At 59.3% G+C, this 21,935-nt stretch overlaps 2 protein-coding genes across 10 annotated transcripts in view; one reads left to right on the top strand and one right to left on the bottom strand.

The window, feature by feature from the left end:
* NFKB2 (nuclear factor kappa B subunit 2) overlaps positions 1-6,719 on the top strand; it is an 8,282-nt gene extending 1,563 nt beyond the window's left edge. The window contains exons 2-23 of one of the 9 annotated variants that reach the window (XM_023546785.2): positions 46-288; positions 631-709; positions 826-866; positions 1,122-1,220; positions 1,300-1,451; positions 1,717-1,823; positions 1,922-2,080; positions 2,367-2,471; positions 2,614-2,699; positions 2,805-2,943; positions 3,169-3,297; positions 3,417-3,614; positions 3,706-3,847; positions 4,261-4,375; positions 4,469-4,676; positions 4,805-4,974; positions 5,114-5,216; positions 5,348-5,499; positions 5,637-5,706; positions 5,909-6,081; positions 6,218-6,329; positions 6,434-6,719. In XM_023546785.2, the coding sequence (XP_023402553.2) occupies positions 268-288; positions 631-709; positions 826-866; positions 1,122-1,220; positions 1,300-1,451; positions 1,717-1,823; positions 1,922-2,080; positions 2,367-2,471; positions 2,614-2,699; positions 2,805-2,943; positions 3,169-3,297; positions 3,417-3,614; positions 3,706-3,847; positions 4,261-4,375; positions 4,469-4,676; positions 4,805-4,974; positions 5,114-5,216; positions 5,348-5,499; positions 5,637-5,706; positions 5,909-6,081; positions 6,218-6,329; positions 6,434-6,558 (2,685 nt within the window). In that variant the 5' untranslated portion in view covers positions 46-267 and the 3' untranslated portion in view covers positions 6,559-6,719. Of the gene's footprint in view, positions 1-45; positions 289-630; positions 1,221-1,299; positions 1,452-1,716; positions 1,824-1,921; positions 2,081-2,366; positions 2,472-2,613; positions 2,700-2,804; positions 2,944-3,168; positions 3,298-3,416; positions 3,615-3,705; positions 3,848-4,260; positions 4,376-4,468; positions 4,677-4,804; positions 4,975-5,113; positions 5,217-5,347; positions 5,500-5,636; positions 5,707-5,908; positions 6,082-6,217; positions 6,330-6,433 lie in introns of those variants that run through there. The other 8 variants (XM_010589030.3, XM_064269390.1, XM_064269391.1 and 5 more) reach the window with 8 other exon arrangements.
* A 664-nt stretch (positions 6,720-7,383) lies between these two features.
* On the bottom strand, positions 7,384-20,338 carry PSD (pleckstrin and Sec7 domain containing). Its single transcript, XM_003409153.4, has 16 exons — positions 19,685-20,338; positions 19,307-19,409; positions 18,474-18,828; positions 17,151-17,591; positions 15,742-15,936; positions 15,511-15,591; positions 15,206-15,318; positions 14,570-14,628; positions 14,366-14,455; positions 10,794-10,837; positions 9,250-9,440; positions 9,088-9,158; positions 8,822-8,979; positions 8,518-8,662; positions 8,093-8,236; positions 7,384-7,626 (listed from the first exon to the last, which is right to left on the bottom strand). The coding sequence occupies exons 1-16, from the start codon at positions 20,336-20,338 to the stop codon at positions 7,396-7,398; spliced, it is 3,075 nt and encodes a 1,024-aa protein (XP_003409201.2). The 3' UTR covers positions 7,384-7,395.
* Between the last annotated feature and the right edge of the window lie 1,597 nt (positions 20,339-21,935).

The following is a 21,935-nucleotide window of genomic DNA, read 5'->3' as shown; positions in this document are numbered from 1 at the left end:
ACTTTCCTAAGCTGCTCTAACTTTCCTGCCCCTTCCCCGGCCTAGCCCAGCTCCGGATCTCGCCCTCCACCGGATCTCGCCCGCCGCACTCGGACGGGCGGCTGGAGGAGATCGGACCCTCCCCCAAACCTGGGACCCCCCTCTCCCGCCCACCCCTGGCCTGATCCAGCTCTCCCGCCGTTCCCCTGCCCCCAAAGCGAGCACCTGAAACTCTAGGAAGCAGAACCCGGCTGAAGCCATAGACAGAGCCGGGCCCAGCCCAGAGACATGGACAGTTGCTACGACCCAGTGAGTCACGCCGCCTGGCCCGGACGCTGGCCGGCTACCTCCCTACCTCCCTGTCTGCTTGCGTGTTGCCGGAACCCCCTCTCTCCCCTGCAGCTGTCTGTCTGCCTCTGCGCTGATCTCAACCTGCCAGGCATCTATCTGCCGCCTCCTCCATCTGTCCTGCTCCCAGATCTCAGAGTGCCTACCCTAATGCCCCTCCAGGCCATCCTCTGCCTGCCTGTCTGCAAATTCTGCTTCCAAAGGCGCGTTCTTATGGGTCTAGAGAGGGTTTAGAGCCAGGAGGAGAAGGGCTCCGGGGAAGCTCTGAATCGGCCGCCCCTCCCCCCCATCTCTCCAAACTAGGCTCTGGATGGCATCATGGAATATGATTTCAAATTCAACCCTGCCATTGTGGAGCCCAAGGAGCCGGCCCCAGAGACAGGTTAGCAGGCTCCCTAACCGCCCTAGTCGGAGAGGGAGTAGGGAGAGAGGACCATGTGCCCTCTGCCTGGGGGAGGGGCTCATGGAGCCTGGCTCAGAAGGTCCCTCTGTCCCCAGCTGATGGCCCCTACCTGGTGATCGTGGAGCAGCCTAAGCAGGTGAGTGACCCGAGGGTATGGTGCGGGATGGCTGCAGCCTTGCAAGAGAGTGAGTAGTTGTAGTTGTGTAGCCATGTGAGATCACTGCCCAGGGAGGCCACTGAAGATTGGGATGGTTGACCACTGCTGATCACAGTGGTGTGATCGTGGTTTAGGGCAGATACTGCTGGTCACCATGGTCAGTGCTGGTCAGGAGTGTGGCTGGCCAGAGTGGTCTCTCCTGATCACACTGTTTCTCTGCCCCTGGACCTTCAGCGAGGCTTCCGATTTCGCTATGGCTGCGAAGGACCCTCCCACGGAGGACTGCCAGGTGCCTCCAGCGAGAAAGGCCGGAAGACCTATCCTACAGTCAAGGTGAGCCAAGGTGGTGCTGGAGGGTGGGTTAGTGGACAACATGTCCAGTAGCATCACTGACAGCCCTTGCCCCTCCCAGATCTGTAACTACGAGGGACCAGCCAAGATCGAGGTGGACCTGGTAACACACAGTGACCCACCTCGCGCCCATGCCCACAGCCTAGTGGGCAAGCAATGCTCGGAGCTGGGGGTCTGCACTGTGTCTGTGGGGCCCAAGGACATGACTGCCCAGTAGGTGTCCCTTACCCCTGGCCCCCACTTGTGTGCCCCCTCACTGCCTGCCAGTCCTGGGCCCCAACCCACCTCTGGGAGTTTAGCATCTGACCAAGAGGAAAGACTTAGGTTGGCCCCAGATCCTGAAGCCTCCGGGAAAAAGGAGGAAACCTTCCTTGAAGAAGTAGAGCTGAGCTAAGCTGAGCCCTGACAGTGGGGAGTGTGCTTCAGGAGGAAAGAACTGCATGGGCAAAGGCCTCTGACTCCCCTCCCCATCCTGCAGGTTTAATAACTTGGGAGTATTGCATGTGACCAAGAAGAACATGATGGAGATTATGACACAGAAACTTCAGAGGCAACGACTCCGCTCCAGGCCCCAAGGCCTCACTGGTAACGGGTGGGAGTAATGGGAGGTGGCCATGGGTGAGTAAGGAAGGAGGGTAGGAAGGAGGAAAAGCCCAGGGATCACACATGTGCCCACTCCCCAGATGCTGAGCGGAGGGAGCTAGAGCAGGAGGCCAAGGAACTGAAGAAGGTGATGGATTTGAGTATCGTGCGGCTGCGCTTCTCTGCCTTCCTTCGAGCCAGCGATGGCTCCTTTTCTTTGCCCCTGAAGCCAGTTATCTCCCACCCCATCCATGACAGCAGTGAGTATCCTGACTGCCTGAGGGCCTGGACCTAGGTGGCCAAGGGAACATAGGGACAACCTCCAGCTGTGGAGGCAAATAAACCTGAGTTTCAACCTGGCCTGAACCACGTTTGAGCTGAGTGACATTGAACAAGTCATTTCTCCCCTCTGAGTGTCTTTTCTGTTTTTGGTAAATGGGGATATGCGATTCCTGCATCTTGCAGTTAATGAATACAAAACACCTGGCTCCCTAAACAGGCCATGGCTATTATATCATCTGAACTAATCCCTGCTTTGTTCCCTAGAGTCTCCTGGGGCCTCGAATCTGAAGATTTCGAGAATGGACAAGACAGCTGGCTCTGTGCGGGGTGGAGACGAAGTTTATCTTCTTTGTGACAAGGTGCAAAAAGGTGAGGCTGGAGCTCAGGCTGGGAGCTTGGGATACTGGGTATCAAGATGGAGGGCCAGGGCCGGGCAGGCAGGGTAGCTCCAGGACAAGTAGCCCTGGAGACTCTACCTGGAGCTGTGGCCAGGTTTCAGTCTTCTCTTTAGATGACATTGAGGTTCGTTTCTACGAGGATGACGAGAATGGATGGCAGGCCTTCGGGGACTTCTCTCCCACAGATGTTCACAAACAGGTATACAGGGAGCGAGGACTGGGGGGTACACAGGGAGGCCAGGACTGAGGCACGGGGCTGAATTAGGCGAAGGCCTCACTGACACCCTGTATGTCCCTTCCCCAGTATGCCATTGTGTTCCGGACACCCCCCTATCACAAGATGAAGATTGAGCGTCCTGTCACCGTGTTCCTCCAACTGAAACGCAAGCGTGGGGGGGATGTCTCTGACTCCAAACAGTTCACCTATTACCCACTGGTAGAAGGTAGAGCTGAGCTAGTGGGACTGGGAGCTGGGCTGGAGGGCTCCAAGAGCTAGACTAGGGGACCCATGAGCTAAGTTAAGGGTGGGGAGAGTTCAGTCTGAGGGCTCTAGCTGAAGGCTTTTTGGGGACGAGCCCTAACCAAGCTTGGGGAAGGGCTCTGGAGACGTGGCCTATGAATTGGGTTATAACATCCCATTTCCCCCTGTCCTTTTATTTTTTTTTCAGACAAGGAGGAGGTGCAGCGGAAGCGGAGGAAGGCCTTGCCCGCCTTCTCCCAGCCCTTCGGGGGTGGCTCCCACATGGGTGGAGGCTCTGGAGGCTCTGCTGGAGGTTATGGAGGAGCTGGAGGAGGAGGTGAGGGAGTGCTGGTGGTGGGAAGAGGGATGGAGGAGGGAGAGATGAAGAGAAGCTGGGGAAAGAAGCCTGGAGCTCTGGTTGGTGCCCCTTCCCCACAGCCCTGCCTGTACCCACAGGTGGCAGCCTCGGCTTTTTCCCTTCCTCCTTGGCCTACAGCCCCTACCAGTCCGGCGCGGCCCCAATGGGCTGCTACCCGGGAGGCGGGGGCGGGGCCCAGATGGCCGGCTCGGCGCCTGGCGTAGATGCTGGGGAGGAAGCGGCAGAATCGAGCGCGCCCCAGCGGGAGCCGCCGGGCCCAGAGATGCTAGCTCAAGGTACGGCCTCCCGAATCTGGGCGGTCACCACGACGGGGTGGGGACCTGCCCAGCGCCCGTGGCCCACGACCACGCCCCCTGTCGCCCCCAGCCCGGGAGTACAACGCGCGCCTGTTCGGCCTGGCTCGGCGTAGCGCCCGTGCCTTGCTCGACTACGGCGTCACGGCGGACGCGCGCTCGCTGCTGGCGGGACAGCGCCACCTGCTGACTGCACAGGATGAGAACGGAGACACGTAGGCCGGCGGGGGGGCGGGTGGGGACCGGGTCGCTCCCCTCCCACCCACCCACGCACCCACCCACCCACCCGGGGCGCGTGGTGGCGCGGGGGAGGGGAGCGGAAGGCGGCGCTGGAGGGTTAGCGGGGGTCCTGGAGCTCTGGAGTTGAACAGGCCGGGTTTCAAGTCCGGCTTTGCTATTTACTAGTTATATTGAAGGTACTTAAACTCTCTTAACTTCAGTTTTGTCCACTCTAAAAGGGCACAATAATAGTATTTATCTACCTCAAAAGGTGCCCAGAAGGATTAAGTTCAGGTACAGCAATGTCTTTGGAGATGGACTGAGGCCCCATTGAGGGAGATTATGGAGGGTACAGGACACTCTGAGCAGCTGGGCTTGCTAGGCCAGAGTCTCACCCCTCACCCTGCAGGCCACTGCACCTGGCCATCATCCACGGGCAGATGAATGTCATTGAGCAGATAGCCCATGTGATCTACCACGCCCCACACCTCGGCGTCGTCAACCTCACCAACCACCTGCACCAGGTGAGGGGGTACCTATTGTTGAGAAGTAGGGGTTGGAGGGCAGGTGGGTCTAGGCTTAGGGCAGGCCTGGCTCACCCCTGCCTTTGCCCCCAGACTCCCTTGCACCTGGCAGTGATCACTGGGCAGACAAGTGTGGTGAGCTTCCTGCTGCAGGTGGGCGCAGACCCTGCACTGCTGGATCGGCATGGAGACTCAGCCCTGCACCTGGCGCTGCGGGCTGGCACCCCTGACCTGCTGCGAGCACTGCTGCGGAGTGGGGGCCCTGCCATGCCCCAGCTGCTGCACACGCCAGACTATGAGGGTGAGTCCTCCACTTCATCTAGGTAGGGGCTCTCAGAGAGGCTATAAAGTTTCAACGTTGGCTGGTCAGAGCTGGTCTGGGGACCAACTTGGGGTCACAGCTACTGGCTGAATATTGTGCATCCCTAGGGCTGTACCCGGTACACCTGGCAGTCCGTGCCCGCAGCCCCGAGTGCCTGGATTTGCTGGTGGGCGACGGGGCTGAGGTGGAAGCTGCAGAGCGGCAGGGAGGGCGAACTGCCCTGCATCTAGCCACAGAGATGGAGGAGCTGGGGCTGGTCACCCATCTGGTCACCAAGGTAGGACAGAGCAGTGTGGTGAGAGGTGTGAGGTTTTGGGAGCAGTGGGGCCAAGGATTGTGGTGGGACCTGTGCCAGCGAAGAGGTTGGGGGGCCAAGGATACCACCTGGTCATCAACCACGTCCTTGTACTCCACAGCTTGGTGCCAATGTGAATGCCCGCACCTTTGCGGGAAACACGCCCTTACACCTGGCAGCTGGCCTGGGATCCCCGACTCTTACCCGCCTCCTGCTAAAGGCTGGTCAGTCTCACTCTTGGGGGCATATGAGCAGAGCGAGGAGGCAGGAAAAGGGGTACCTCCTAGTCCCCCCTGCTTTGTAGTCCCTAGGGTGGGCCCCAGGGAACATCCCCATGACTGTCTCTATCCCCCAGGTGCTGACATCCATGCAGAGAATGAGGAGCCCCTGTGCCCACTGCCTTCACCCCCAACTTCTGGTAGTGACTCAGATTCTGAGGGACCAGAGAGGGACACCCGAAGCAGCTTCCGGGGCCACACCCCTCTTGACCTCACTCGCAGCACCAAGGTAAGGCCAGCGTGGGCTTGGAAGTACCAGGAAACAGGGCACCGGACGTGGGGATGGGGTCCAGAGGATCTGGATTTAGGGGTACCTGAGCTTCCAGACTGAGTAGGAGGTGGTCAAAGCTGAGGCTGTCTCCCCAGGTGAAGACTTTGCTGCTAAATGCTGCTCAGGACACCTTGGAGCCTCCCCTGACCCCACCCAGCCCGGCAGGTGAGCTCTCTTCATTCCAGTGCCAGACCCCAGGCCCCTCCTCCTCACACAGGCTCTTTCCCTCTTTGCTGCCCTCATCCATTGCCCCCAGTAGCACTCTCTGCCTGTCTGTCAGATTACTCTGGGAGAAAGGAGGTGTCCAGGCGTCTGGACCTCTGTCCATTTCTGGTGTAACTGACACATTTATGTGTGTTTTCTTCAGGGCCAGGGCTGTCACTTGGGGATGCAGCCCTGCAGAACCTGGAGCAGCTGCTAGATGGGCCAGGAGCCCAGGGAAGCTGGGCAGAGCTGGCAGAGCGGCTGGGGCTTCGTAGTCTGGTGGACACGTACCGAAAGACGGCCTCACCCAGCGGCAGCCTCCTGCGCAGTTACGAGGTTGGCCCCCTGGCCCCTGGCCCCTGTCGAACCCCCAGTTTCCTTTTCCTAATCCCAGATGCTTCCCTTGGCCCCAGGGCGCCCAACCCCACACCCTAACCATAATTCAGACATCATGCCCCTTCCCTCCCCTTAGCTGGCTGGTGGGGACTTGGCGGGTCTGCTAGACGCCCTGTCTGACATGGGCCTAGAGGAGGGAGTGAGGCTGCTGAGGGGTCCTGAGCCCCGAGACAAGCTGCCCAGCACAGGTAAAGAAGTCCTACCTGGGGGGTGGGTCTGGGCCTGTGGGATGAGAAGCCTAAGGCCCTGATTATCCCGTTCTTTTCTCCCCCTCCCCCGCCCTCACCCCCAGCAGAGGTGAAGGAGGACAGTGCTTACGGGAGCCAGTCGGTGGAACAGGAGGCAGAGAAGCTGGGCTCAGCCCCTGAGCCACCAGGAGGGCTTTGCCATGGGCACCCCCAACCTCAGGTGCACTGACCTACTTACTGCCCACACACCAGCCCCTCCCTGGGCACCCTCTGTACAGTGTCCCCACCTGTTCCAATTCTTATTTAACACCCCACACCCACCCCTCAGTTGGGGCAAATAAAGGATTCTCATAGGAAGGGGGGGCCTGGTACCCTCCCCAATTTATGGCAGTTCTTGATGTGACTCTTGTCCCTAGAACCAGCTGCTTACCCTGTCCCCAGGTCAGGCACTGGAGCAGGAAGAGGAGGAAGCCCAGCCAGCAAGTCCAGAGCAGATTTAATGGGGGTGGAGCCTGTACAAAGGGCAGGGACCGCTACAGGAGGGCAAGCAGGCCGTGCTGCCTGCCTGCACACAGGGGCCTCACAGACCAGGGGCTTTGGCCTGGATGCCCTTCCTCCACCTCTGGGAAGAGAGAGTGAGCCCTTGGGGAGGAAGGAAGGAAAACCAGCTCAGCCCCAACTCCTGGCCTCTGTCTGAACCAGGCCCCAGGATGGAGGGGGATGCTGGTGTCAGGGTTGGGGTGGTCTCAGCAGAAAGCGGAAATGTTGTCAGGCCTCCCCCACAAAAAAAAGCTTCAAAAGTCCAGGGGCCCTGGCACCTCCCACTCCCGCCCACCCTGTACGAAAAAGTGCAAAACATTATCACAAAATGGGGGTCTCAGAGGGGCGCTTAGCCCAGGCTCACGAGGCCCATGCCCAGCCCTGCCCTGCCCCGGACACCGCGTCCGGCGCGGTAGGGCCCTGGCCCAGAGACCCTAATGGGTGGCCCAAGGCCAGCCCGGGTTCAGGCAGGGCCACGTCATGCAGGTGCTCAGCAGGCACCAACCCCCACAATCCAACCCCCAACTCAGGGCTTCCGCCGCCCGCTGCCTGCCCCTGCCCGAGGCTCTGGGCCATGGCGCTGAGCCCGCGGCTGGCTGGAGGTGTTGGGCTGCAGGGAGGAACTGGAGTGACAGGCGGGGATTCCGTCCTCTGCGCTCCTGGCCTGGGCCAGTGCTGCCTCGACCGCATCCAGCTCCTCGCTGCCTGCCTTCAGCTTGACCCGAAGCAGTGCCGCGTATGTCCCGTAGCGGGATTTCTGGGGCAGAGGGGCAGCTGTGAGGAGACAGCTGTCCATCCTCTCCCATTCCACCCCCACCTGGGCCACTGAGGGATGCCAGAAAAGGATAGGACATGGAAGGGTCTTGCCCACCTCTGGAGTCCCAAAGTCCCCAAGGGCTGAGAGATGATCCCCTGGGTGTTGGTGACCCTCTCTGGGCTCTCTCTTGACCAATTGTAAGAGCGAATGTTCCTAGAGCCTTAACCAGGGTTGGGAAACCTGAGCTCTTGACACCTCATCTCACTTCACTACCCTTGGGGGTGTGGAACGTTATCCTTGTTCCACAGAAAAGGAAACTGAGGCTCAGAGAGATTAAGCAACCTCCCCACTGTCACCCAACTGGTCTCACTCCTAGAGTCCATGCCCTTAACCACTAGTTAAGAGCCTGCCGGGGGTGGGAGGGATGGGGCACAGGTCACAGAGGTGCCTGGGCAGGGAGGCTAACCTCAAACTCCAGGTAGGCCTCCTTCTGCTGCTGCTCTTCAGCCTCCTTGCCCCGGGCCTTCTTGCCTAGATGGGTGGCCCGGTGCTCCCGCAACTCATTTGCCATGGCCTTCAGCTTGGCCTCGTGGGTCCGCACTTGCTCCTCCTAGCAATCAAGCAGGACACAGTCACAGGCACTCTAGCCCAAACAGTACCTTTGTGGGAATTTACAAAAAGGTATCCCTTCTTTTAGAAGGACAAAGCACCATTCTGAGGGTCACAGCTTGGAAAGTGGAGTGGGGGCTGGATTTCAGCTCTGCTCACTCCCCACTGGCCGGGGTCCCGTGCAGTGGACATCTACATAATCCTGCACAGCAGCCTTGCATGCAGTCAGCTTGGGCACCCCACTTCATCCAATTTGCACCACGTAGACTGAGTTGGGAGTACCTGGGAGAGGCGAGTGGCAGCACTGGGCAGCAGAGGGCGGCTGAACTTCCTCTGGGAGCTAACAGCTGCTGGGAAGGGGGGTGCAGAGAACATGGCTGCCACCACATTGATGCGCGTGATCCAGGACTGCATCTGCTCCAGGCTCCTGGCGGAACAGCATAGCCACTTGGGACCTGGGCCTGGGGTTCCTGCCCAGGGATACCAATCCTGGCTCAAGGTGCAGCCTGAGAGGGAACAAGGCAATCCAGGGACGAGGGAGGGGAGCAAGCTAGGAAGCTGGGGTAAGGAGAAAGTGAGCACTCACGGGGCCTGGAAGAGGAAGACCCGCCAGTCAGCTGTGCGTAGGTAGAAGACATGGGGCCGCTTGCTATAGTCGCTAGCACGGGTGGCCAGTGCATGGTGGATGCTGATGGCATTCTTGAGCTCTGCCTCTGACAGGGCCTTTCCAGGCTGGTACTCCTCCTGTGGAGGTGCCTATCTTGTCCTGGCCCCAGTCTGGCCCAGCCCAGCCCAGCCCACCGGCACTCCCCTGAGCCAGCTCAACCCCAACCCCTAGGCCTGGCCCCGCACCTTCTGCAGGTAGAGAATCATGCCCTTGAGGATCCCGTGGAAGCTCTTCCAGCCCCTCTTGCCCCGAGGTGCTGGGGGAAAGGGAGACAGGTCAGGGGGTCTGGGATAGGTCCACTCCCATCCATCCCCCAGACCCACCCACCCCACCGCCCCGCCACGTACTCTTCCTGCAATCAGGGTCTGCGTGCACCTTTCGCACCAGGGCCCCGTGCTTGTAGACGGCAGCCCCAGGCTCAGGAGTCAGGTCCAGGAAAGGGCTGGAGCCGCTGCCACTGCCCCCGCTGACCCTCTTGATGACCTTGGGGTTGGGGTCGGCCAGCTCGGACAAAGAGCGCCTCAGCTCCTCCTCGTCTCTGCAGGTGTGATCGCCTGAGAGGGGGTGGCCATGGAGCCACAACCCCCCTTCAGCGCTGGCTTCTGCCCACCCAGGAAAGCTACTCCAGCATTTGTGGAGATGGGGAAGAAGGGACTGCTCTCTCAGAGGGTGTGGATTCCTTCAGCCTGAGGCTCTGGGGCCATGTCGTCCCCTCACATCGGGGCTCCCCAGAGTATAGCTGTTTCCCCCTCAGATCAGGGTTCCTAGAGGCAGCATGTCTCTTCCCTCAGATCAAAACTAAGAGGTCCTGAGGGTGGGGCCATGTCTCGTCCTTCTTTCCCTCATGTGTAACCAGCCCCGTCCTCTCCATTCTGCACCCCACCACCCCTCACACCCTTCTTCACCAGAATAGACACATGTCTGACTCAGCTCTCTCAACCACACCCAGCATCAGGCTTTGTTCATAGCTCATTGGCTAAATGGTGGCAGAAAAAGGAAGAAGTAGCTTCCCAATAGCACCCCAATGCACCCTGGCTTGCAGGCTATGCCAAATATCACCTAAAAATTTTAACTCTACTTTTTCACTCCCTTGCTCAAGAACTTGCAGTAGCTCCTGATTGCCTCCTACATAGAGCTTACATTTCATCTTGTAGTCTGGCCCCGATCTCCACCATTGTTGTCTTTTTCCTCCCACCTCCCATTCCAGCCAGGCCACATCTTTGCCTCCCAAGTACTAACTCCCCTCCTACAAGACTTGCCTCAAGGCAATTGTCCAAGAAGTCTCCCCCATCTCTCCCTCCACCCCAGTTCTCTCAGGTTTTCTCTCCTGCCAACTGGGAGCTCCCAACTAAACTGAGCAGAAGCTGGATTCTCAGCAGATAACAGCAAATATGAGTGACCATCAACTACTTAGACGAGGGCACCTCCCTCAGACTGGGATCCACAAGGCGACAAGTGGACCTCCTCTCTCAAACTGGGCTCTCCCAAGATATATTCTGTGTCTCTCTGGGCTCCCTAGGACCCGAGAGGGGCTCTCCCTGTATTGGTCAGGGCTTTGCCTCCAGGGGCTTCTCCTCTCCCACTAGGGATGCCAGAGGACCTCCCCCTTTTTGTTTCAGCATCCCTCCTCCCAGGCTAGCTGACAGCGGCCGCCTACCCCAACCCAGCCTGTCATAACAATCCAGCCAGAGACAAGAGGCAGAACCCCAAGTTCAGGCAGGCATCTCCAAAGAAGGAAGTGTGGCAACCTCACTGCCTCTCATGGCCTCCTACTCTCCCCCCGAGCCTCCACGGTCCCAGGACTCACAAGGCCTACCCCAGTTCTCCTGCTTCCCCAGACAGCCCCTTCCCACACCCCATCCCTGCTCTACCACACAGACCCAGGACTCACATGGCCCACTGCAACTTCTCATTCTTGATGGAGCTGTACAAGGCCTGGAGAGGGAGGAACAAATCAGGGAGGCTGAGTCAATCCTGGGGAGGTGGAGGGGTACCCTGTGCCTTAATGCCAGAGCTCAGAGTACTCCCTCCCAACTAGGGGAGGAGACAGAACTAAGGGAGGCAGCAAGGTGTAATGACCAAGAACACAGGCTCTGGAACAGAGAGCACTAGGATCCAGGCCCAGCTTCACCACTTTAGCTACATGATTTTGGGCAAGTATCCCACAGAAAGGAACAAACTTAGTAACATGTTTAATGGGGTCAAGCACTTAGCACAGGGCATTCAGGTACATAGTTGGTGCACAGTAAATGATAGCTCCTATTGTCATCTTTATTGTTATTAAGTTGGCCAGCCTGATTGGATCCTGGGCCTGAGAAGCAAAGCCCCAGAGGAATGGGAAACAGCTTTCTTCAACCAAGTGCTTGGTCCTGTTTCCACAGAATCGACTCACACATAGCACTGGGGAACATGAGGCCCAGGAAAGGGACTCACCCTGTCAGCTCCTTCTTTGGTTAATAGAGAATTCACTGTCCTGGCTCCCAAGCCCAGGACAAGCTGGGTGTCTCCCCCAACACAGATGGCTTCCCCAAGCCAGGTGTCCATGCCAGGGTGGTCCAGCCCCTTGCCCACTCACACCCTTCCTGCGACTGTGGAGTGAAGACCAGTCTAAAAGGCAGGAGGAGTTTCAGCTCCCACCTCAAACATCCCTGTGTGATCCTGAACCAGTCACTTTCCCCTCTGTACAGGTGGCTTAGGAACATTTGGGGGCCTTGGATGTGATAACAGGTAGGCCTGGGCTCCAGAAATGGTGTATGGGACCCTTCTTCTTGGGAGTGGCCTGGAACATGGGTCCACACCAGTGCCTCCAACTGTGGGGGTGCTTCCACCAGTCTGTCTGTGAGTGGGTGTGTCCCCAGCATGTGCGTATCATTCTGGCTGAGTGTGTGGTGTATGATGCTGCCTGCATGAGCTGGGTGCAGCAGTGACGTCGGCACCTTCTCCGTAATGGGACACAGCCCCCTGAGCCCTCCAGCACACCAGTCTCTGACTCTCTCACTGCCCACGGCCATGCCCGGCCACAAGACCAGCTAGTCATCTGACAGGTGCACACCCTGCTGGGGGTGGGTGCAGCCCACAGTACCACCCAGACTCACGCATATATAGCCCTCCCTGCACACACCCAGCATGGCTCGGACCCTGAGCCCTCACTCCCCCATTCTCTGGTCTGGAGGCTGAAGTGGCCACCAAGACCAAACCTGCAACCCTTGTCTCAAGGCTTCCAGTCCATCCCTCTGCCCCCTATCGGGACCCCCCTTGGCCCAGAGTCACACCTTGATGCGTCCTGAACCCCATCCGTGAGTCCCATGTCTTGCCCCCATCTAGAAGACCCTCTTCCTCACCAAAGACTCTCTGGTTGTGAGGCCCACCTTGGTCCAAGGGTACCAGCCCCTCAGTCTGTGCCCTCCCTCAGTCCATCTGGCTGCCCCTGGCTACCCCTGAGCTCTGTCCTTGCTGGGCTCTACCCTCGGCCCCCGGCTCCATTGATACTACCTCGCCCGTGACACCCTCGGTGCCACCCTCAGGCCACCCCCTCAGTCGCTCCCCCCGACTGGCGTGGGCCGCGGCCCCAACGCCCTCACCGCCTTTTTCTTCTTGCGGCTCTGCAGGCGGCTGACCACCAGGTCGGTGTAGAGCACCGGCTTGAGGCTGCGCGAGCGCTGCGGCCAGCCGTAGCACAGGGTCTCGGCACCGCGGTGGGTGCGCCCGTAGCGCACAGAGCACAGCGAGCGCGAGCGCAGCCGCCCAGCGCTGCTGTGGATGCTGTTGACTCCGATCATGCTCGCCCAGCCGGCGCGCCGCGGCCCCCGGCCATACCCCCGCCAGCTCTCGGCCCCGCACGGCCCGAACGGCCGGCGGATCGATTCCCCGACAGCCGGCGCGAGCGCAGGGCCAGCCTGGCCCGGCTCCCACCGACGCACGGAGCGTGCGGCGGCGGCGGCGCTGTCTGCTCAGCAGCTCGGCGAGAGCGGGAGGGGGCCGCCGACGGGGAGGGGAGGGGAGGGGAGGGGAGGCCTAGGGGCGGGGACGTCGCAAAATGGAGGCGCCGACCGAGAGCGGCCCTCAGCGCGCAGCCACAATGAAGGGCCTGGGGAGGCTCTGGGCGGGGGAGGGGCTGATTTTGGGATATTGGGAGCCCCTAGGCCTGGGGCTGTGGGGGTGGGCTGGCCCAGTAGGATCCGGAGCTTCCTCCTGGCTCCTCCGGGTTTGGGATGATGGTGAGGGGAGAGGCTGGACCACCTCCCCGCTGCCCTTTTTCATGGAGCAGGAGGGGCCTCTAGGTAGGAGAAGGCGCGGGGCGTGGGGTGGAGAGCAGGCTGGAAGCAGCCGTGGAATTGCCTTGGTCTCACTCAACTCGCCGACCCGCAGACACCCCCGAAATTCGTGTATACTCCAAGTCTTATACACACACCCAGTTCACAAGCATAAGCCCCAGCTAATCAGATGCACCAACTCACACAGACACGAATTCAGATATACACCTCAAAGTGTCCACTATTACTCACATACACTCCCTACTCATGGACATGTTATTAATCAGACAGCCAATCGACAAATACATATCTCAACATACATCAACACTCAACCTACACCCCAACTTAGACACACTCCAAATCCTAAAGAAAAAACACTCTAAGTCAGATAAATCTCCTGACTCACAGACACCCTAAGTCATACACACACAACTCAAGGGTACACTCCAACTTGCAATGGACACCCCTACTCAGATGCCACTTCCAAACTCACAATCCCAACACACCCCCAGCTCACTGGCATACCCAAGGACACTCCTGTGTGTCACATATATGTAGTGGCCCAGAGACCCCTTTATCTAACCCTGGGGATTTTTCAAGTTAGCCCAGGCCTCCCTGGGGAAAACACCGCCCAATCAGAGAAGGGAGTGACACCACCTGTCCAGCTAGCCTCCTTCTCCGCTCACATCCCGTGTGTGGATCCTCCTGTGAGGGCACCTGGGGAACCAGCAGCACAATATCTAATCCCAGTTTAGCATTAACTCGCTGGGAGACCTTGGAAAAGCCTGTCCCTCTCCAGTGCAGCGGTACCGGTACCGGGGAGGTCTTTATGGCTGTACCCAACAGGGCAGGGGGAGGAGGGGGGCGGTGTACCTGCGTGCCCCCCCGCCATGCAAGAACCCCTCCCACCCTCAGTGAGCACTGGAGGAGATGCACTGATGAGGGCAAACACAGGGTCCTAGGCCGCCTGGTCACGTGTTTTCGAGAGCCGTCTCCCCTCCCCCGCTGAGCGCGGCCACGAATGCACGTGTGTGCGCATGTCCCAGGCGAGCAAGCTTGTGGGGGCTGGGGGGAGGGGGCGGTCCCCAGGCTGAGTCACCAAGCCCAGGCTCCTGTGGCAGAAACAGGGGGCCAGCCAGCTCCTCCCCTCGCTTTGACTGGGTCCCCTATTCCTGCCCCGCAGCTCCTTCTACCCTTCCCTGCCCCCCACCTTGAGCAGCTCCCTGGGGAAGTCGCCGCCATCGTTGAGGCCCTCGAGGTTCCCAATGAAGTCCCCGCAGGTCATGCGCTTCCCGATGTTCTAAGGGAGGGTGCAGAGGCCTATAAGCCTGGGGAGTCCCTAAGCCCCCCAGGCCAGAAGTCTCTGGACCAGGGGTCTGTTTTCTAGGCTCCCTCCCTCCCGCCCCCTACTCACGTGGCCGTGGAGATCGGTGTTGAGTAGCATGAGGGCGCAGGTCAGCGTGTGGGCACCGTCTGCAGGAGAGCTGACATTGAGCCTGGGCCACCTCACAGGGACTCTTTCCACACAGCCACCCTTTCCAGGTCTCTCCAAGCAAAGATTCCTTTTCCTAGCAGATCTCTCAGCAAAGACTTCTCCCTACATTCCTGAGGTGCTGGAGATGGGAAGCTCACTGCTGCCCCCCCACTCACATGCCTCCCTATCTACACACTAAACACACCCACAAGCAAGTCTGCCCCACACAGACATGCAGGCCTGTGCAGCCAAACAGAATCCCCACTCAAGCCAAGCACTGGCCTGCACATGTATGCCAACAACTGCCCCCAACTCACCTGCCACATGCCTCTGCTCCACACACGCTTGACTCTAGCATTATGCCCGCCCACGTTTAAGGTCCCCCCCCACACACAGCCAGCACTGCACACATCTGTAAAGAGAAGGGGTCTGCACACATGCAGGCTCGCATGCCTGGAAGCACTGCATTCACTCACTAATGCACACACGCTCATGCTTCTATGCACACACGCAGTGCCCAGCCCATCTGCCTCAGTGGCCGACTGGGACAACCCTGGCCCCTCCCTGCCCCCTCACCCTCGGAGGACAAAGTGCTGGGATTGCACTGGAAATATCGTTGGGAGAAGTGGGCCAGCACGCGCTCCCGTTCTTGGGTTTCACCCATTAAGGCCAGCTCCTTCAGAAATACCCTGGGGAGGGGGAAAGAGAGGAATGTCACCCCCACCCCGTGTGCCTTTCCCAGGCTGCCCGGCCCATGGCCCTGCCCAGCCAACCTGTCAGGGCATGTTGGGAGAGGCACAGGGGCTCAGAGCAGGCATGGCTAAGGCCCTGCACACCAGTCCTGGAGAGTGGGGGCTGACCCCAAAGGGCTCAACACCCACCTGAGAGCTTGGTCCAGAGTCATGCCCGTGAAAACAAAGAACTTGAGGTACTCGCCAGCCACCAGTTTGCTGAAGTCATTGCTGTGGGCAGGACAGAGAGACAGATGAGGATACAAGTGAGTGTCAAGAAGTCAGGTAGAAGTTACCCAGAGACCTGGGGTGTTAGATGGAGGTGCTGCCTGCAGGATGCATCCCCCTCCCCCATCCTCAGCCTCAGCCCAGGGGCTTTACTTCTTGCCCAGGTGCCGGGCCACATCTGCCTTCCTGAAGCCATCAAGTCGATACAGCCTCTTGGCTAAGCGCTGCGCAGCCTCCAGGTCTGCTTTCTGCCCATTGGACAAGGTGTCCGTACTTCCTAGGGCCAGCCGCTCCGTGCTGTCCAGCTCAGAGTCCGAGTCAGACACCAGCTGGCTCAGGGGTGGTTCGCTGCCAGGGTAGGACACTAGCTTAGGGAGGAGGACAGGGCCCTAGGGGGCCATCCAGACCCTCCCTCTCCTTCCAGTCCCAGACAATGGAGAAGTTGAGAGAAGGACATGGAGCAGGCATTTTTCTTTTCTCCAGGGAAGAGATTTTACATTGATCTACTCCATCCTTACCACCTCTCTGTGGAAGTCCTACTTCAAATCTAACCCACATCCATCTTGCTGCTATGGGAGTTCTGGCTGTATCCCCAAAGCTCCCAGGGGCCTAAGTTTGCTAATGCACACAGATTCCCCATTTCCACATGGGCCCTACTCAGAACACAGTCTACATCTCTAAATTATGGGCAGAGGTGAGATGGATGGGCTATCAGGAAAAAACAATGAAGGATCAGACAAAGATTTGAGGGCAGCAGAGACACCCCCTGGCCTGCTCCTGTCCTCCTCTCCCCTTTTTATGGAGAGGAGCCTCCTCCTCCATCCTTCCCTTCCACCCACCACGGAGCAGGCTTTGGACTGGGAGAGATTGGGGGTCAGGGTGCTCTCCCTCACCCTTTCCTCCTCTTTCCCTTTCCTCCCCACCCCAGCTGCTTTACTCGAAAAGCCACCTGTCACCCCAGAGACAGAGGCCGGAAACTCCTGGTTGCTAGGCAACGCTGTATCCCTGGCCACCCCCTCCTGTTGCCATGGCTTCCATGACTGAGAGGGTAACTGGCAGAGGAGGGGGAAGCAGAAAGGTTAGACTGGTGAAAGGACTTCCTAGAGAAGGGGGGGTAATATGGGAGAGAAGTGAGGTGAGAGGCTGATGGCTCCATCTTTGGGAGAAGCATCTGGCTGGGTGGGGATATGGTCACAGGAATTCTAAGCAGGTTAGTGGCTCTGCCTGGGGCGGGGGGGGGGGGGTGGGGGGGAAGGGGGGAAGGGCCCTCCTGGAGAGAAAGGAGGGTGCTCTCTGGGGACTCTTCAATCCTGAATCATGTCTTCTCAAGTCACTGAGACCAAAGGGAGCCCTGTTAGGGGCTCTACCTCAGAGTCAATGGAAGTAGTCCTCCAAATGGAAAAACAGGCATCTATACCCCCCTAACCACTCCTGCTTAGGGGTCAGAGATACAAATAACATCTCCATACTCAGGCTCTGTGCCTTGGTTCAGCTGCTTCTGGGGTCCTGGGGCCATAGAGCCCTGGGGGGGTCAAGTCTGAAGGGCCAAAGGAATCACTTACCTGCCCAGGGGTGCTGCCCCCAGCCCAAAGCTGTCCTCTGAGCGGCAGGGACTGGAGGGCTCCCTCCCTGGGGCTAGCTTGGCTCCAGCCTCTGTCCCCTCCTCTTCCCCTCTCTGTGTCCAAGGCCCATCTGCAGCGGAGCTGGTACCAGAGTCTGGCTCAAGAAGGGCAAGTGGGGCAGGAGCAGGTGGGTCAGGCCGGGGGGCAGGAGGTTGGGGGGGCAGCTCAAAGGTGAAGAAGGGGCTCTGGGTTGGGCCAGGTGAGGCCAGGGCTTCCAGCGAGGTGAGGCTGGTGTAGGAGGTGCCTTTGGCCCGGTGTGACTCCAGGATGGCTTCAAACACACAACTGAAAGAGTCAGGCCCATCAGCGGAGGGGCTGGTCCCAGGTAGGAAGGGCACTGGCGACTTAAGAGGCCCATGATGAGGCATTTGGGTCCCTGGCCTGCAAGGGCAGGGAGAGTGTTTGATTAGGGGCACCAGCCGTGCCCAGATGGTGGATCTTGGGTCTCATTTCAATGAACTCTCACACTGATTCTGTGAAGAAGATTATCATGCCCATTTCACAGGCAGAGGGAATGAGGTTCAAAGAGAGAAGGAGGACACGTACCTTAGGCCACAGAACCAGGATTCAGACTTCTGACCCCGTCTGACCCTGGTGCTGAAGCCTCCCCTGCTGCCTATGCCCCCAGCCCCCTCAAAGAAAAGAGTCACCTGGGCAGAGGGCCCCCACCACAGGCTCTCCAAGCTATTCAGTGTCCCTGGGGCACCCCAGGCCTGACCCCCCAGCACCCAATCCTTTTCCTCCTTCCCTCCCTGCTAATCTCCCTTCCTCCTCCCTGATCCACTCCCCTCCTGCCATCCCATTTCTATTTCTGGCAACATCTTAGGAGAAGAAGATGAGTCTCCAAGTTGCAGTGGGGTGTGAGACAGGAGAGGAAAGCTCCCACATACCCCACTCTCCCTTCAGGACCCAAGATCCAGACTGAGGATCCCATGCCCCCAGGCTTGATTCAGGCCTCTGGCCTCTTGGCCTCTTGACCTCCCTGTCCTGCTAGACAAACTCTCACTGCCCTGCCTCCTCTCTCCTGGCTGCACCCACCCTCCTGGGTTCTTGCCTGATGCCCCATAACCCCTGTGCTCTGCCAGGCCTAGGCCTCTGTCCTGAATCATCTGTTACCTACGCTGCCCTGCTAGCCCCCCCTCCAGCTTGGTCCTGATCCTCCCAGCCCCATCTTCGTTTCCATCCCAGTCCCTTTGACCCCAGCTCTGCCTCTAGGCCAGGAAGAAAGAGCAAACCACTTTCTTCTCCCACTCCCCGACTCACCGGGCCCCCTCTGAGGCCTCAAACACCTCATCGTCCACATCCTCTTCCCCGCCTGCCTCATCCTCATCCTCACTGCCACTGCTGGGATGAGGGCCAGGGCACAGGACAGGGCGTGGAGCAGGTAGGCAGACAGTGCTGAATGGGTCTTCCGAACTGGGCTGACTCTCAATGGCTGAATCAGCTTCCTCCCGCTCAGCCAGCACCTCATCGATGTTCGTCTCGCGGTAGCACCTCAGTGGCACCGTGTCCAGGTCAGTCTCGGAGTACTTGGCCACTCGCCCCACAGCCACCCCAGAGCCCTGCCCTGAGCCCACCCCGGGTGGAGATGGGGGGGCCTGCTCTGGGGGCTTAGCACCTGCAGGATGCACAGACATCCAGGTCAGGGGGTCTTCCAGGTCAGTCCCCTAGCCTGCTCCTATTCTGGGGACTCTCCCCCATTGTGTCATACCTGCAGGAAGTTCTTCCACTGTCTAGCCACCATCTCTGTTGCTACAAGCTCAGCTTGCTCCCAGTGCTGAGGGAGCCCATTTCAAACCAAGTTCTTGTCTAACAGCTTTGAGGGGCCTGAGAGAGAGCAGCCTCTTTTCTCTTCCAAGGAATGACCCTTGAGATCCCTCCTTCTACAACCTGGCTGCCTCCAGGTACACAATCCAGCCCCTAATCCTGAGCCCGCCCCATCATAACACAACTGGGAAGGGTGAGGCTTGGAGGGGCATTTGCCAACTCAGGCCAGGAAGGGATTCGGGGAGGTTTCAAGGAAGACTCCCTACCAAGGCCCAGCTGCTGTGGGGAAAGTCCTGCCTCGTTCCCCTCACCTGAGTCCCAGGCCTTACCTGAGCTGGGGGGGTCCAAGGAGCCATAGAAGAATTCCCATTTGGCGCGAGCGATTCTCTGGGCATGAGAGGAGACTTCCCGGGGGGAGGACCAGGTGTCCCCCTGAGCCAAGAAAGGAGAGATAGACACAGGTGCTCAGAGATAAAACCAGATATACAAAGACACAGGAACATGGGACAGAAACACAGAAATAAACACACAGGGACAGAGTTGCAGGTGCAGAGACGCAGGGACAAACACAGAGGGCAAGAAAGATATTTAGGACAGATTAAAGGATTCAGAGTGAACAGCAGACAGGCCCAAGTCTACCAGGTGGCCAACCTTTGCCCCTTCACTGGGGATCTAAGGCCCCAGGGAGCCCAAGGGGAGTCACATACCTGGTTTAGGAGTCCTGTGTCAGCAGGTCCTCGGAATAGTGTGGCCAGGTGCTCAGGGGGACCCCCCAGCCCATTGGGGAGAGAGGAGTAAAGGCCATCTGTCCCAACTTGGGGTGGGGCAGGGGGCCCAGTTAAGGGGCCTCGGCTACCAGGCAGGACCGAGCCTCCGCCAGCTGGAAGTGGGTCTGACGTGGATGCCTCCAGTCGCAACTTCCGATTGGAGCCAGGTCTAAGGGCTGGGGTGGGTCTCGGAGGAGAAACCCCACCCAGGTCCCAGCTCCGACTCAAGCCTCCAGGAGCAGGTAATCCATTCAGTGGCCTCACACTGGCCTTCTCCACAAGGCGGAAGATGACCACGGAGCTCTGGGCCCCAGGTGGGGGCTGCCCGGTGGGTGAAGAGGGTGCCCAGGGTGAGGGAGCAGCACGGGGCGATGGGGGGCCACGCAGGGGTGTACAGGGTGCCGTCACTCGGCCCAGTTCCCGGCCTCGGGAACCTGGACCTGCCACCCTCCGTAGCAGGGAGCCTGTGCTGCCGTACATGCTGGCTGGGGGGCTCTGGGGCACAGGGCCTTCGGGGAGCCAGCGGCGTGGGCATCGTGGTGGGGAGATGGCACAGTCGCCTTCTGAGCAGAAGCGCATGGCACCCTGGGCCATGCTTGGGCTGGGGGGGTCAGGCTGGGGGAGCAGGGATGGCGAGGCCAGGCGGGGAGTGAGGGGGCAGCATGCTCTTCAGACAGGCCTGCAAGAGAGGAAGGGGAGCAGGGGGTGAACTGCAGGAGAGTTGGATAGGCAGGACAGCAGGGCCAGGGATGGGGAAACTGGCTGGGGCCTCTGAGCACCAGGGGCCTAGCCCACCCTGGGAATATAGGCTCACTGATCCCACCCCTGGGGGGTGATCTGGCCTCCTGCTCAGGCTACTTTCATGGACGTCTGAGGAGAAATGAGCTGCCCCCAGTGGACCCCTGGACCCTCTCCTTCTGCCCGGGGGCCCTGAGCTCACCCTGAGAGGACAGAGGAAGCTATTTCAGAAGATGAGTGAGCCTAGAGTCCCTGTGGCACTTTGGAGCTGCTTCTGGTGGGGAGATACTGGCACCCCACCCTCTGGGCCAGGGGTGCCAGCCAGCCATCACCATCATACAGCCCTGGATCCCCCACAGTCCCTCTTATGGAGGCCCCTCACTCAGGGAGGGGGAACTCAGGCCCCCTGAAAGGAAAGGAGGAAAAAGTTGGAGGGGTTATATAGGGACGACAAGGGCCTGAGAAGCACAGGGTGTAGGGGAGGAGAAAGGTCTGACAGAATCCCAACCCCCAATACATACATGCTGAATAAGAAATTGGCATTCTCGTTCTCCATACAGGTGCAGATACACACATACACACAGGCATACATAAGGACAGATATGCCTGTACACACACAGTTCCACACATTCACAGGCAACACCCTCTGGCACAGGCACATGCACACACAGCTCAGAGACACACCCTCACACACTCTTACAGTCATAACAAATATGTGTGTAATGGCAAGGCACACGCTTGTTTTACACACTCACTGTCATAGAGACAGGAACACACAGAGATACCTAAATATACACACCAGCCCTCACTCTCCAATGCACACAGAGACACAGGTGTATCACACACGGAGACCTTCTAATGCACAATCACACACAAATACAGATGCACACTTACACACTCTCAAGCAGGGACACACATCCCTCCCCCCACCCGAGGAGTCACAGGTTCCTGGTGGGGCGGAGAGCTGCACCAGGCCCTTCTCCCACCTACCCTCAAGGGGTATGACAGATCTTTCTCATCCTATCCAGCCCTGGAGGGAGCCCAAAGGAGTAACAGGGCCTCTGGAGGCAATGCAGGATAGGGGCAGAGGTTCTGAGCAGGAACCCTACCAGGCAGGTTCCTGTAGCTCAACCGCGGCCCAGCGCGTCCCCTTGTGCAGCCCAGGCTCGAAGCCACCTCAGTACTCACCTCTGCTCTCCGGGAGGGAGCTGGGGCCGAGGAGACGAAGGTGGGTGGCTGGGCCCAGCTCAGCGGTGAAGGCAGCGCGGCTCCCGCTCGCTCTGGGCCCGCCCGCCTCTCAGTCCCTCCCCCTCCCCCCTACGCGCGGCTCCGGCAACGCTAATCCGCACCCTTGCGCCCTTCCTGGGGCCCTGAGCCCCGGGGGCTGCCCCCGCTCGTCCCCGGGTCCCCGCTGTGCTCTCCCGCCAACCTGAGGCCCGCCCCTGACGAGGGG

This window comes from Loxodonta africana, chromosome 16 (genome assembly GCF_030014295.1).
Source record: "Loxodonta africana isolate mLoxAfr1 chromosome 16, mLoxAfr1.hap2, whole genome shotgun sequence".
NCBI lineage: Eukaryota > Metazoa > Chordata > Mammalia > Proboscidea > Elephantidae > Loxodonta > Loxodonta africana.
This window is presented reverse-complemented; position numbering and strand designations above follow the sequence as displayed.